Source organism: Engraulis encrasicolus, chromosome 13, assembly GCF_034702125.1.
Source record: "Engraulis encrasicolus isolate BLACKSEA-1 chromosome 13, IST_EnEncr_1.0, whole genome shotgun sequence".
NCBI lineage: Eukaryota > Metazoa > Chordata > Actinopteri > Clupeiformes > Engraulidae > Engraulis > Engraulis encrasicolus.
Window position 1 is genome coordinate 46,180,683 of NC_085869.1, and position 13,859 is coordinate 46,194,541.

The 13,859-nt window shown below is 43.7% G+C and overlaps 2 protein-coding genes across 2 annotated transcripts in view; both read right to left on the bottom strand.

The window, feature by feature from the left end:
* ifih1 (interferon induced with helicase C domain 1) overlaps positions 1 to 5,954 on the bottom strand; it is a 38,897-nt gene extending 32,943 nt beyond the window's left edge. The window contains exons 1-5 of the mRNA XM_063214059.1: positions 5,222 to 5,954; positions 3,881 to 4,052; positions 3,456 to 3,635; positions 2,956 to 3,033; positions 2,328 to 2,402 (exon numbers count right to left, since the gene is read on the bottom strand). Of these exons, the coding sequence (XP_063070129.1) occupies positions 2,328 to 2,402; positions 2,956 to 3,033; positions 3,456 to 3,635; positions 3,881 to 4,052; positions 5,222 to 5,650 (934 nt within the window). The 5' untranslated portion in view covers positions 5,651 to 5,954. The remainder of the gene's footprint in view (positions 1 to 2,327; positions 2,403 to 2,955; positions 3,034 to 3,455; positions 3,636 to 3,880; positions 4,053 to 5,221) is intronic.
* A 5,152-nt stretch (positions 5,955 to 11,106) lies between these two features.
* The window catches only part of LOC134460579 (potassium voltage-gated channel subfamily H member 7-like), a 97,263-nt gene continuing 94,510 nt past the window's right edge, over positions 11,107 to 13,859 (bottom strand). Inside the window, exons 14-16 of the mRNA XM_063212957.1 lie at positions 11,965 to 12,160; positions 11,460 to 11,571; positions 11,107 to 11,183 (exon numbers count right to left, since the gene is read on the bottom strand). Coding sequence (XP_063069027.1) covers positions 11,107 to 11,183; positions 11,460 to 11,571; positions 11,965 to 12,160 — 385 coding nt within the window. The remainder of the gene's footprint in view (positions 11,184 to 11,459; positions 11,572 to 11,964; positions 12,161 to 13,859) is intronic.

Below are 13,859 nucleotides of genomic sequence, written 5' to 3' on the forward strand. Positions count from 1 at the left end.
TTAAACTTTCAATGACTATTACCAGAGAAAGTAGAGAGAGAGGTTCCATTGGCCCATTGTTTCCGGGTTCTATTATTGCAAGGGAGAGGGGGGGGGATCCCCCTTTAAGCAGACCTAGGCAGACCTAAGGACTGTTCTATTCAATGCTAGGAGTATTATGACACACCCCTTTAGGCAGACCGGAACCTGATCACGTTAGGTGCCCATAGAAACCTATTACATTGGCATATCTCTATATACTTAAAGAATCTCTGCTATTACAGCTTGCCTCAGATGGTATGGCATGCATTATGGGGCTACCATCTTGTATAGTGCATTTGGTCCCAAAGTACTCTCTAAAGTGCTGAATTAACACTATACTTTTAACTGTGCACCCACAAATAAAGGCGAGAGTATCACTTTGTATTCAAAATTTGTCCTTCTTGTAGAAACTCAGAGGGCCAAAAATAAAGCAAGCGGCATGTGGCCCTCAGGCTTGAGTTGTCTGACTTCTGCTCTAGCACTTCATCTTCTGAGCTTAGATGTACATAATACACGTAAAAAACACAAAACAACAAAATTAGGCTAGTAGGAAGGCTGACTGGCTAATGACTCCCTCACCATAGTGGTCGGTGAGCAGAAAAGCAGAAATAGCTGTTCAGAATGTGTACAAATATCCCAAGCTGAACTAGACCCTAGCAGGACTGACCTAGCAGACTGTCTTTTTGGCTCTGCATTCTTTGAGGTCTACAGTCCTTCTCTGTTGATGCTACCGACCTCCTTAGTGGAGCAGGCTAAGGGCTGATACAAGTAGCAGGGTCATGTGGTCCTCTTGACCCCTCTCCAAGCTTGTGAAAACATCTGCTTTTCCAGCACTGCTCCCCTTCATCGTAGCAAAAATATGCTCCACTCAGCAGCACTGTCCTGTTGCCTGGATCTAATCACAAGTGAGTGTCTTTCAGATCGGGACGATTGTGTAGAACTAAAGGAAGCATGGGAGTTCCCAGGCCAACTGTCCTGTGCCCTGGCCTGAGCTTTCTTTGCTGCGTCTTTGGCTAGGACAAAGTCACATGAAAGTCCCCCCCCCCATCAATGCTCAGTGCATACACTGAGCCCGTTTATATGGCCGCAATAACCCGGTTATTGGAATAAACAGGTTATTGGAGTAAACGGCTTATTGCTGTTTACATGCAGTCCGTCGGTTGCATGTGTTCCACTAAAGTGTGTGACACGAAGCTAGAATTTAAGGCGTGTGATTGGCTACTTATCCTTCTAGAATGTCAATAACCTGATAAGAACCCGATTATGCTGGTTACATGACACGAGGAATCGGTTTATTAGCCAAAAACCTACCTGTGCGAATCGGATTTCTCATAAACCGATAATGGCAATAAACCGATTATGAAAACTGTTTATTCAGTTTACATGAGCGCTCGAATAAACCGGTAACTCCAAAAACCTGATCATAAACGGTTTATTGAAGCGCATATAAACGGGCTCAATGTAACGAGGACCTATTTCTGCGTCCCTATCTTTCACTATCGTGTGTTTGGCCAGGTCACGTATTTCTGGCTTGCTAAAATGGAGATTCTGGCCACATGCAGTTGTACTGTATTGCTTTTAGGATATTATTTGCAGTATGTTAGCTAAGACGCTTCAGACACTTTATGTGAAGAAATTATGCAAAAGAATGATGCCTCTTTGGGTACGGATGAGCCAGGGGCAGCCGTGCCATAGTGGTTATGGAAGTGGACTTAAGATCAGAGGGTTGGGTATGGGCGGGGTGCCTTGTCATGGTAAAGTTTGGGAACCCCTGGTCTTGACCATACTCCTCCGTGACTGAGGTACACGTAGCATGGTACCAGATAGAGTAGAGAGAGAGAGGTTCCATTGGCCCATTGTTTCCGGGTTCTATTATTGCAAGGGGGAGGGGGTGGAAATCCCCCTTTAGGCAGACCTAGGCAGACCTAAGGACTGTTCTATTCAATGCTAGGAGTATTATGACACGCCCCTTTAGGCAGACCGGAACCTGGTCATGTTAGGTGCCCATAGCAACCTATTACATTGGCATATCTCTATATACTTAAAGAATCTCTGATGGTCCCGTCCCTCTGCACTGCTCCCTTGGGACGCTGTTTGGGGCTGCCCCCTTGCACTGGCATAAATGCAACGAGCACTGTGTGCTGTAGAATGCTATGTCACAGTGACAATGGGAGTCTCCCGTGTGGACTTCTGCTTTCACATTTGATAAAAGTGTAATGCAATGCTACTGATAATTTGTGATGATCTTATATTATGATTTAGGTCTAGGTTCTAGGATCTAGGTTGTGAATCAAAGTGTTGCATACCTGCCATGGTATAATACATGCTATCCCCTGCATGGCTGGGTGGATCCTGAGAAAAGTCATCAGAGTAGATGTCATCTGCACACAACACATAGAAAGGGACATACATATGTTACAAGAGACTCGTATTTTAGGTGAGGTGTGCTACATAATAAAAAAGAAAAGGAAAAAAACATATTCATAATATGAAGCCCATATTCACATGCACACCTTAATATAAGATAAGATAAACTTTGTCTGTTTGCACTGAAATTTGTCTTGTATGACACTTCTCCACAATCCACATACAGTACTATAAACATTAAAAACACATAGAACACAATATGGTCTATAGAGTCTGTTTTGAGTGTTTTGCTCATCTGGTTAGCAACTACAGGAAACTTTTGCCTACGGTTATTGCAGCTAAAGGAGCATCAGCCTCTCTCTCTCTCTCTCTCTCTCTCTCTCTCTCTCTCTCTCTCTCTCTCTCTCTCTCTCTCTCTCTCTCTCTCTCTCTCTCTCTCTCTCTCTCTCTCTCTCTCTCTCTCTCTCTCTCTCTCACACACACACACACACACACACACACACACACACACACACACACACACACACACACATGAAACATCTGAAACATTTGACAGGTTCCTCTTACCTGTGCCATCAGCTGTAGTTGACAAACTGTCACAGGTAGACTCCAGATAGCTGGGAAAGCCCTGCCCTGAGGTAGGTTCTTTAGCAAAACACATAGAACACAATATGGTGTATAGAGTATGTTTTGAGTATTTTGCTCATCTGGTTAGCAACTACAGGACACGTCTGGCTACGGTTATTGGAGCTAAAGGAGCATCAACCATCTATTGAATGCAATGGTGTATTTATTTATTCCTTCATCTGTGTCCAGTGAATATTTACCATCTGACGGCCGATAAAAGTATGATAACATCTCTCTCTCTCTCTCTCTCTCTCTCTCTCTCTCTCTCTCTCTCACACACACACACACACACACACACACACACACACACACACACACACACACACACACACACACACACACACACACACACACACACACACACACACACACACACACACACACCTCTGGGTATGGAACGGAACCTGAAACATCTGAAACATTTGACAGGTTCCTCTTACCTGTGCCATCAGCTGTAGTTGACAAACTGTCACAGGTAGACTCCAGATAGCTGGGAAAGCCCTGCCCTGAGGTAGGTTCTTTAGCAGGGCTCTTTTGATTAGGAATACTTGATTTTCTGCACTGTTCAGTAAGTTCTTTATCATCCTTGAGAGCTAGAGGGCTGCCACTTCCATTTGACACTGAGTAAAGAAATGAAGAACCAACATCAGTAACATGAGGGAGCAGGTAAGACATGGAAAGCTACTTGACCGATTTCTGTAGACTTTAGTAATATATGTCATGTCTATTAGACTAATTAGTGAATTGCAGTTATATGTCATGTCTATTAGACTAATTAGTGAATTGCAGTTATTTACCTGCGAGCATTTTTTGAAAAACACATATATCTATCAATACTCTGCACCCTGAAGTTTCCAACTCTTACCTTCTTCATCTACCAGATCTTCTCCGTTGAGCTCTTCCACTAATGTTTGGTGGTCTGTCTTGCGTAAGGCTTTGAGGAATAGGGAATACCACCCCGCTTCATTTTTTAACAGTCTTCTTAGTAGCAGTCGAGCACCTCTAATATTGCCGTATTTCTCAGTCTCTGCTGAAATCTGAAATGACAAGACATGTTTTATTCTGGAAGGAGCGTTATTTTTTCTTCCTTCCAAAGAATATAATAGACATTGTACTATGTACACAGTGACTTCTGACACTCCTGGACACTGTTGGTAATTGGTCTTGGGCTGCTCTGTGGTCTTGGGCTGTGCTCTGTGTGTGTGTGTGTGTGTGTGTGTGTGTGTGTGTGTGTGTGTGTGTGTGTGTGTGTGTGTGCGTGTGTGTGTGTGTGTGTGTGTGTGTGTGTGTGTGTGTGTGTGTGTGTGTGTGTGTGTGTCTGTCCAGGATGGCGAGGAGCTTGTGAGGCTCAAACCGAACACGAACAGCGATTCAGGTGTCCTGCAGTGGTATTGGTGGGACACGTCCCATGGGAACAAGGTGTATATATAAAATCTTATAGGAAATGGACCACTTTTATAATGTATGCCATATAAGTAAGCACTCACATACACTGCCCATGCACAAAGAGAGAGAGTGTGTGTGTGTGAGAAAGAGAGAGAGAGAGAGAGAGAGAGAGAGAGAGAGAGAGAGAGAGAGAGAGAGAGAGAGAGAGAGAGAGAGAGAGAGAGAGAGAGAGAGAGAGAGAGAGAGAGTGTGTGTGAGAGAGAGTGTGTGTGAGAGAGAGACTTAGTGACCTGCCTTGGGCTGAATGTATGTAAGAGTGTGCTATATGGCTAATATGTGTGTAATGATTTGTGTAATATCTGAGTCTTCAGTTTTATGTTTGTATGTATGCTATTTGATACCTTATTTTCCCCCTATATTCAATAAATGATACTCTACCAGAGACGTTCTAAATGCAGAATAGAGAATATTTGACTCTACTCTAGGCCTACTCTACTCTACTCTATTAGGGCAACGTACGCAACTTGATAGCTCAGAACATGCAGATCATTAGTGAGCAGATACTGCCCTCTGGTGGATGAATGTCATGTCGACGTTAAAGGCTGAAAACAAAATCTACTCATGAAGTCGGCATATACAAAATAGCTCTACAGTAGTCTATATAAACTCTATATAAACTTTTCTTTACACGCTACACAGCAACAACAATTAAATGAAAGATCAACAAACCGGGAAAAGTGTAGGCCTTATTGTGCGACAAAGGCGCTGTAGGCTACCTGAAGTTCAGGTTGCCTCATCGAGGCTTGTAGGCTCTACTTACATTCTGAAGATCCTCGTCTGTCAAAATGTCCAGTGTGTGACAACTACGGCAGACATCTAGAGTTTTCATTTTTTCCAGGGTCGACTGAAGAAGCTGTACCATCCTGATACAATTGTCGTTTTCAGCTTCCAAAGATGGGGAAGGAGGCTCGTGCCTGATGTATTTTGCAGCATACTTACAGCCTACTGTTTCTAAACCGTCCAACAACTCTTTAAACCAGCCGTCAGTCCGTGGACCTTTTAAGATAGTGTCAATGAGCAGGTCTGCTGCTTGAAAGTCTCCTTTGTTGTTTAACTTAGCTCTAATCAGCTCTTTGTCATCCTCACTTATAAAGTGCAAACGGCCCAGAAGTGGTTCCACGAGAATCAGTCTTCGTAAGCGGTTCCTAAAGCACTCAATAAGAGCAATATTTTCTTGATCGCTGCTCATTTTGTCACCTCCACTGCTAAGTTTGAAAGAGCTATGATCACCGTACAGCTGTCACAGCTACCGTAAACAGTGTTTAGTTTCGGTTTCGTTTCTACTGAAATTAAACCGTGCAATGAAACTCTGACTCATCTGTCCGGGGAAAAAACATTTCCGTACAAAACCTCTTAGCCTTCCTGTGCGAAAATCAATCAAATCAAAGATTGACACTTCATATTTACTTAAAATTCAACAAAAAGTTGATCCCCTTCCAGGATAAACGTCAGCTACTGTCATTGATCATGTGGTGCCTGTGCGCGCTGCGCGGACTGCGCAGTCTGTTCCAGGAGCGCAGCAGGAAATGGCAACTTTTACGCATACACTGTATTGGTGCATAATGTGTGTGTGTGTGTGTGTGTGTGTGTGTGTGTGTGTGTGTGTGTGTGTGTGTGTGTGTGTGTGTGTGTGTGTGTGTGTGTGTGTGTGTGTGTCCGTGCGTGAAACTGTCCTGCATGAAAACTGGTTGAACAGTGTGGGGATGTAAACCACATAATATATTTGAGTTTAAATCCTAAGAGTAACCCTACCTAATAATCTACGAGAGTAAAAGTAAAAAAAAAATGCAATGAGTAAACGTTACTTTCCAAGTAGCTTTTGTCTCCCAAAAATACCTTTTCTCCTTGAATCGCCCCCTGTGCCCTGCTTGTCTTGGCACCAGCAATCATCCCATAACCTGGCTATAGCAACTACAATTCCCTGCGAGTGTTGGGCAGGAAAAGTTGCCTTGTAGACTGTGTTCTCAGAGGGCTAAAAACTAATGCTTAATGCCTAAGCCCTTGTTGGGAGAGTTGCCCTCAGCCAATAAAAACCTAAATATCTTAGTCTCTGATCCATATAAAAATGTGAAATAAGTTGCATATTGTAACCCCATGACCCTCATCTTGCATTACTGTAGATTGTGTTCATTCAACTGCAACATACCCACATTTTTATATAAAAAAGCTCACATCCTAAGAGCCTGAATGCAACGTATTATGTTTATGTGTCTTCAGGGACCAAAGGTCAAACAACATGTACGAGTCATCAGGTTAAAATGGGTTAACCTGCATCTATGGAATGCCTCTTCACGCTACTGGTAGTCCTCTGACTTATTTTCCAGTGGGAAATTAGAAATGCTCATCTTTAATTCATTCCAAAAAGAAGGCCGATTTGAATTTGAAAGAGCCAACTTCACCAGACTGACTTGGTCGTTGTGCAGCATGACAGAATGGATGGATAGGCCCAGGCTAGCCGTAAACCCATCCAGGACCATTGACAGTATGTCAATAGCTGCGTATATATAGCGCTCTTTTCGCCGATCGGAATAGATCTGATCCGATTAGTCTGATCGGAATGAAGTGTATACATTACATTGACCTCGAACGTTCGAATACCTGCCACGCGCAGTTACCAGGGACAGTGGTTAGCAACAGGCCGGGCAATATGGTCGAAACTGCGATAAACATGAAAGTATCGCTTGCTTTAATTATAATTTTAGTCTTTCTGAAAGTGCAGCGGGAAGCGACACTGCTGTACTTAATCTTGCGCTTATGGGCAAGTGCGTAACAGCGGCACTCCGACGCGCTGTTGTCACCAGTTCACTTAAAACACCTCACAAACAAGAAAGAAGTCTGTGGATGAGAGTACGAAGCCAGGGTTGGTGGGAGAGAGTTGTTCTGCAGGAATTCAGCGACCAATATGGCGTTAAAATGTTAGGATAACCAGAGCTTCATTTGTTAAAATATGTGACACGATTGCGTCACAAACAACCAAGTGGAATAGAGTGTATATATGGACCATCTGATCGGACTACACCACCTCTTCTAGTCCGATTAGAATTCTGATCCGATCAAAGAAATCTAGTCCGATCGGGCCGTATACAAGGGAATTCCTGATCGGAGTAGAAAAATATCCCTATTCTAATCGGATCAGAAGTGCCCATGTATACATACCTTATGTCCAGGACAGATGTAAAGTCATATAAGACGGTGAAAACACATCACTCCCCTACATCTCCAGCAGATTTTTTAAAACACATTTCAATTTTCTCTATCAGTCTAATTGTATGCAGGGCAGGTTCAAATGTAGATAAGCAAAATTAAAAGTAAAGTACAATTAAAATGTAGGCTACTTGAGTAAAATTAAAAGTACACATTTTAATAACTACTTAAAATTACAAATAAATTACCCCAAATGTACTTTATTACAGTAATTTGAGTAAAAGTAGTTAGTTACTTTTTTTAGGTGCTGTGGAGCATACTATACAGCGTGACTTGACTTAGCAAATTTCAATTTGGGCCCTGACAATTGTGGGACCCCTGCCTGCACATTGCGCACACACACACACACACACACACACACACACACACACACACACACACACACACACACACACACACACACACACACACACACACACACACACACACACACACACACACACACACACACACACACACACACACACAAATAGATGTTACACAATAGATCATTAAAGACAATAGATACCAATATATTTTAATAGGTGTCTGTTTACTGTCAGTTTTGTATCTGTACAGTATGTAATTCATGAAAGTTCCATAAACCCTCATGTTGAAATTCCCTTTTGCCATCAGGTGGAGCACTGAATTTATTTCATAAAGCAGACACTCGAGCACACATTAGGCAGCATACATGTTTAATATTCATTCTGTATTTACACAATATTCCAAAGTATTTACCTATATTAACTGTGTTATATACACAGGATATAATACATTAGATTCCCTTAAGAACTGAAACATTCAAATAATCTGCGTCTGTAAAGTGTTGCAATGTATAAAATATACAGTGGCATAAATGCATAAAAACAACAAGTGAAACACGCTACAGGTTAGAAAGTGACTGCCTCGTACAAGAGTGAGATCGATGTGCAAAATGATTGCAGTAACCTAACCTTTTCCATTCTAACAACAACGCAAATGCTCCGTCGGCCGCTCCTTCATTGCTTCGGCTTATTGTTTCAAACTTGCACGTATTTACAGGGAAGTCAATGCAGTTATTACAGTGCAGAAATTGAGCATACATGATCAAAAGTGCAAGTACTCTCCTCGGAAGGGAAATATCATAAAACATGATAAAATAAATCACAAAGCACTTGAACCAGCAAGTTCCTGTGTAACCTTTGTGTAAGTAAGTTTTTTTGTCCTCTGTTCGTTAGCTGCTACACACAGAGACTTAAATAGACACACACATACGTGGCTGTAACTTATCTCCATTATGGTTGGGAGGCCAAGAAAATACTGATCAGTCAGAGACTGCTCCTGCTGTCATGGGCAAAAGTGGAGCTTGTCAGTATGCGTTTAGTCTAAAACGTTTTGGTTACAGAGCGTGGATGCGTCATCCCAGTAAGCGGGGCGGCAACCCGCTTCAAATATTTAGGGTTACAAGCACGATGCTTTGAATATATTGGCTGTTTCTTAATTTCTGGAAGCCCCGAAAACATACACATGCCATCAAGAAACAACTGGATCCGACAGTTTGCTGAGATATATGCTGTGGGTATCCAACATGCAAAATATGTTCTAATTTCTCAATCATTTCGAGTAAATATAGTTATGATCAACTATCGATATAGAAAACAAGAGTTAAATAAAGCCGTTTCAAGCTTGTCTAATAAATACCTAATGCAGGTTTTGTGCAACATCAAGCTTGACAAACCTGGGTTTAACATGGAATTGTACAAGAAACCAATTGTTAACCTTCAGTGTAAACGGACAGGACATTTTTTTACTGGCAAAAATGACCTGCTTTTACAATGAGCTCATACGGACTAAGGAAGCAAACAGAGAAAGAAAACACTGTGCCGACATGTCTCCAGCAGTGACACCCTTCTTACATCTGTGTGTGTGTGTGTGTGTGTGTGTGTGTGTGTGTGTGTGTGTGTGTGTGTGTGTGTGTGTGTGTGTGTGTGTGTGTGTGTGTGTGTGTGTGTGTGTGTGTGCGTGCACGCACAAATGTGTGTGTACAATATGTGCCTATATTTGTGTGTGTGTGTGTGTGTGTGTGTGTGTGTGTGTGTGTGTGTGTGTGTGTGCGTGCACGCACAAATGTGTGTGTACAATATGTGCCTATACTTTTTAGTCTGTGTGTGTGTGTGTGTGTGTGTGTGTGTGTGTGTGTGTGTGTGTGTGTGTGTGTGTGTGTGTGTGTGTGTGTGTGTGTGTGTGTGTGCACGCACAAATGTGTGTGTACAATATGTGCCTATATGTTTTAATGTGTGTGTGTGTGTGTGTGTGTGTGTGTGTGTGTGTGTGTGTGTGTGTGTGTGTGTGTGTGTGTGTGTGTGTGTGTGTGTGTGTGTGTGTGTGTGTGTGTGTGTGTGTGCGCTCGGGTTTGTGTGGCTGAGTGTGAATTTGTAGTTATTGCTTACACTAGTAACCCCTTGGGCTAAAGTTGGTTGCATTCCAAGTGTGCTCGTGGTCTCACCAGTGTAAAGAAGAAGGCTCTACAGTACTGTATGTTTTCCATGCCGCTTCCTAGCTACACACCTTTAACCAATCTCTGAAATGGTCCTGTTGGAAATAAAATCAGCGATGCACAATCGTAATCATATGTCCCTTCGAGAAAATAGAGCCCATGTATGATATGCAGGTGACTGGACAGAGCACATTTTCGTGGTTGATATCAATTCAGTTCACTGTATGTGTAGGCACTATCTGCTATGCTCTTTTTTCATTTTCTTGGCAGACGTTTTTCGTGTAAAATTAATCTGCACGACCCAATGTGCTACAACACTTGGGGGCAATACGCTGGACATCTGAAGTTAAGCGGAGAGAAAATATTTAAAATATATATTTGCTTGTTTTTTTTTTTCTTCCTCTATTACATCTGGAATAAATAAATAAAAAGGAAATACTCACTCAGTCTGAAAGCATGCTTGAATAAGTTTAGCTGTGAGCATGAATCAGGAATACATTGAAACACATCCTTGCCTCGTTTCCAACAAACCGGTGCTGGGGCAGGGGGAGCGTTGGGGTGTCGGGAGTAGGGACAGGGGATGGCGCCAGTGTTCACATGGCAGGATATGCTCGTACGTAGATGCTGCTACTCTTTTAAGGACTCTCCTCGTGTCACTCACACACACACACACACACAAACACTCAATACAGTGCATACGCAAACGTCCCCAGCAAAACCGCTCCATGGTTCAACACAAGTGACAGTGGCGGAGAGGAGGACGTGGAACAGGGTTATGTCAGCGAGCGGTAACGGCTACATAAGAAGTGTGATGACGAAGAGAACACACAGTCGTCAACCAGACCCTGAGTGACAGGCTGTAGCAGACATAGAGCCAGAGCCGGGGTGAGGAGAGAGACAGAGAGAAAGAGAGAGAGAGAGAAAGAGAGAAGGGCAGGGACAAAAGGCAGGTAGGAAGAGAAGGCAGACAGAAGGGGGGGGTGCTACTTCCCCATCAGTCCTGGGTCAGACTGGGGTCTGTGGAGTCCTGCTGCAGCCCCCGTATTGCTGGATGAGGGCTCTGTGGAGGAATTGGAGGAGGAAGAGGAGGAAGGGGAGAGGGTGGAGGTGGTGGAGGTGGCCTGAATGGGCAGCAGGGTGTGGGAGTGGTGGTGCTGGGCTCTCTGCTGTTGCTGCTGCTGGAGCAGAGCAGTGTGGTGGGGGTGGGGGTGGGGGTGGTGTTGCTGGGCTGGCTGCCTGTGCTCCAGACAGAGGGAGTCCCGGGCCAGTAATGCTGAGAAGGCGTCGCTGGGCGTGGGGGTGGGCGTGGGCGTGGGGGTGGGGGTGAGGGTGGGGCTGGGGGTGAGGGTGGGGGTGGGCGCCGCGCTGCTGTCCATGGGGACCAGGCCGGACGGTGACTCTTTGGGGTGACTCGGAGGGAGCGGTCCCATGCTGAAGAAGTCAGGGCTCTGCCGATGACACAAAACAGTTTGGGTTATTAGGGCTTCGAGATGAGACAAACAGACTTGATTGACACAGGCTTTAAGAATGATGTTACATTCATAATTTATCCAGAATTTTGTTTAAAAAATTAAATATATAGTAGTTAGCAATATAGTCCGTTGAATTTTTTTTTGACACTTGGCATTTGCGCCTAGCCTGATGAGCCAACCCATTTCTTCTTCTTCTCATTCGCAGCTAAGAATGAAAAGAAGTAGCGAGGGTCGGGTGTCTAGTCAGGCTAATTTGCACCTATTGTTCTGTTTGTGTGTGTGCGTGTGCGTGTGTGTGTGTGTGTGTGTGTGTGTGTGTGTGTGTGTGTGTGTGTGTGTGTGTGTGTGTGTGTGCGTGCGTGTGTGTACCTGTGTGGGCTGCACAGGACTATGGGCCGGCAGGGTGGTGGTGGAAGTGGTAGTGGGGATGGGCTGGACGCGGATGGCGGGCCTCCGGTAGTCGGGGCTGCCCGTGACCGCGCTATAGGCCGGGGGGCCCATGGACGACTGCCTCTGCAGCAGCTGCAGAATGGTCTGGATGTCCGACGTCATCTGAGACTCAAGTCTAGAGATAGGAGGACACACAGAATACAGCAGGCATTGGCATCCACAGTAATATAATATAATATAATATAATATAATATAATATAATATAATATAATATAATATAATATAATATAATATAATCTGTGACTCAGGTGTGGAGATAAGACACAGATAGGACACACAGAACACATGCATTGGCATCCACAGTAATATGATATATAACATAATAAACGTAAGTAGGATGGTCTGGAATGGATGTCTGGAATGGATGTCTGACATCTGATGACATCTGATCTCTGGGACTAATGCCTTGAGATAGGATATACCAGTACCAGTGTAAAATGCATTGGCACCCACACTAACTCAATAGCCATAATTTCATCCATACTGTGTGTAGAGCCCACCCCCACAGTAACTAGGGGCTGATGGACTGATAAGGCACTGTATATTTCTATACCCTATTCGCTAAACCAGTGGTTCCCAAAATGGGGTGGGGTGTTGGGTGGTTTGCGGAAGCGCTGCTGGGGGGTCGAGGACAGAGGGGACTTTGCATAAAAATCAGAAATCCACAGTTTAACAGCTAACACAATTCCATAAATTGGTTATTAACAGTATTCACTTGTGTGGTTAATAGAGGTTTGCTTTTCCTGTGAATTTCTTACAATATTAACAGACAAACAATATTGTTGTAATATTAATGGGCGAAAAAGCCTAAGAATATGAATAACCTATGACTGGTGTACCATGTTGCCCCTGTTACCTCTACGTACGATTCTGTGTCTAACTTCGTTCAAGTCGGATGAAGACCGAATAACTCAAACTCTAACTGGGAAATAAAAAGCAAAATGGGAGTCTGTGTGCGTGCAGACAATTTCATTTCATTTTGGAATGATATACCCCCCCAGCGGATTCCTTCTGCATGTGATGTCAACGCAAGAGATTTCACCAACCATCGACTGTATCTACCTACTGTACTGTACTGTAATGTAATCCCCAGCTGGAGTAGCAAAAGGTCTGTGGCAGGATATTTACTTTCTATATAGTTTCTGAACCTGGAATGTCTGCCTTTGTCAGAACAATAACAATGGTATTTCATCCACGTTGTACAGTGGAGGGTGAGATTCGTCAGGAATTCCTGTGGGCCCCGTGGGATGTGAGTCAGAATTTGGATAAATCCACGGCAGTGGGTAGGGATCGGGAATAAATGTCAACAGTATTGGGCAGGAGAGGTCATGTAAAATGAATGGGAACTGGATGGGATTGGCAGTCATTCTACAGGAGTGGGGGGCAATGGGATTCTTCTGCTTTTTTATTTTTTACTTTGGCTCAAGAATGGGATTTTTGTTGTAGGAATGGGACGGAGCAGCAGTGAAAATCCACTCCTGTGTCATGTTCTGCTGCAGTGTTTCCCAAACCAGGGGTACACGTACCACCAAGGGTACATGACCACATAGTCACATTGGAATATAGGAAAAGATATAGAGGGGGTACTCAGGGTGCTTAGAAGGTACACGTTACAATAAAGGTTGGGAAACGCTGTTCTACTGTACAGATACATGCATGGCAATACTGCGGTATTGCCACCAGGGGGAGCAGGCGCTCTATTCAAAGTGTGACTATTGCTGAATGGTATGAACAGTCTGGTATGTGATGTGTTATCATTTACAGTCATTCACAATCCCAAGAACATGCCCGTATTTATGCTTTACTCTTGATTA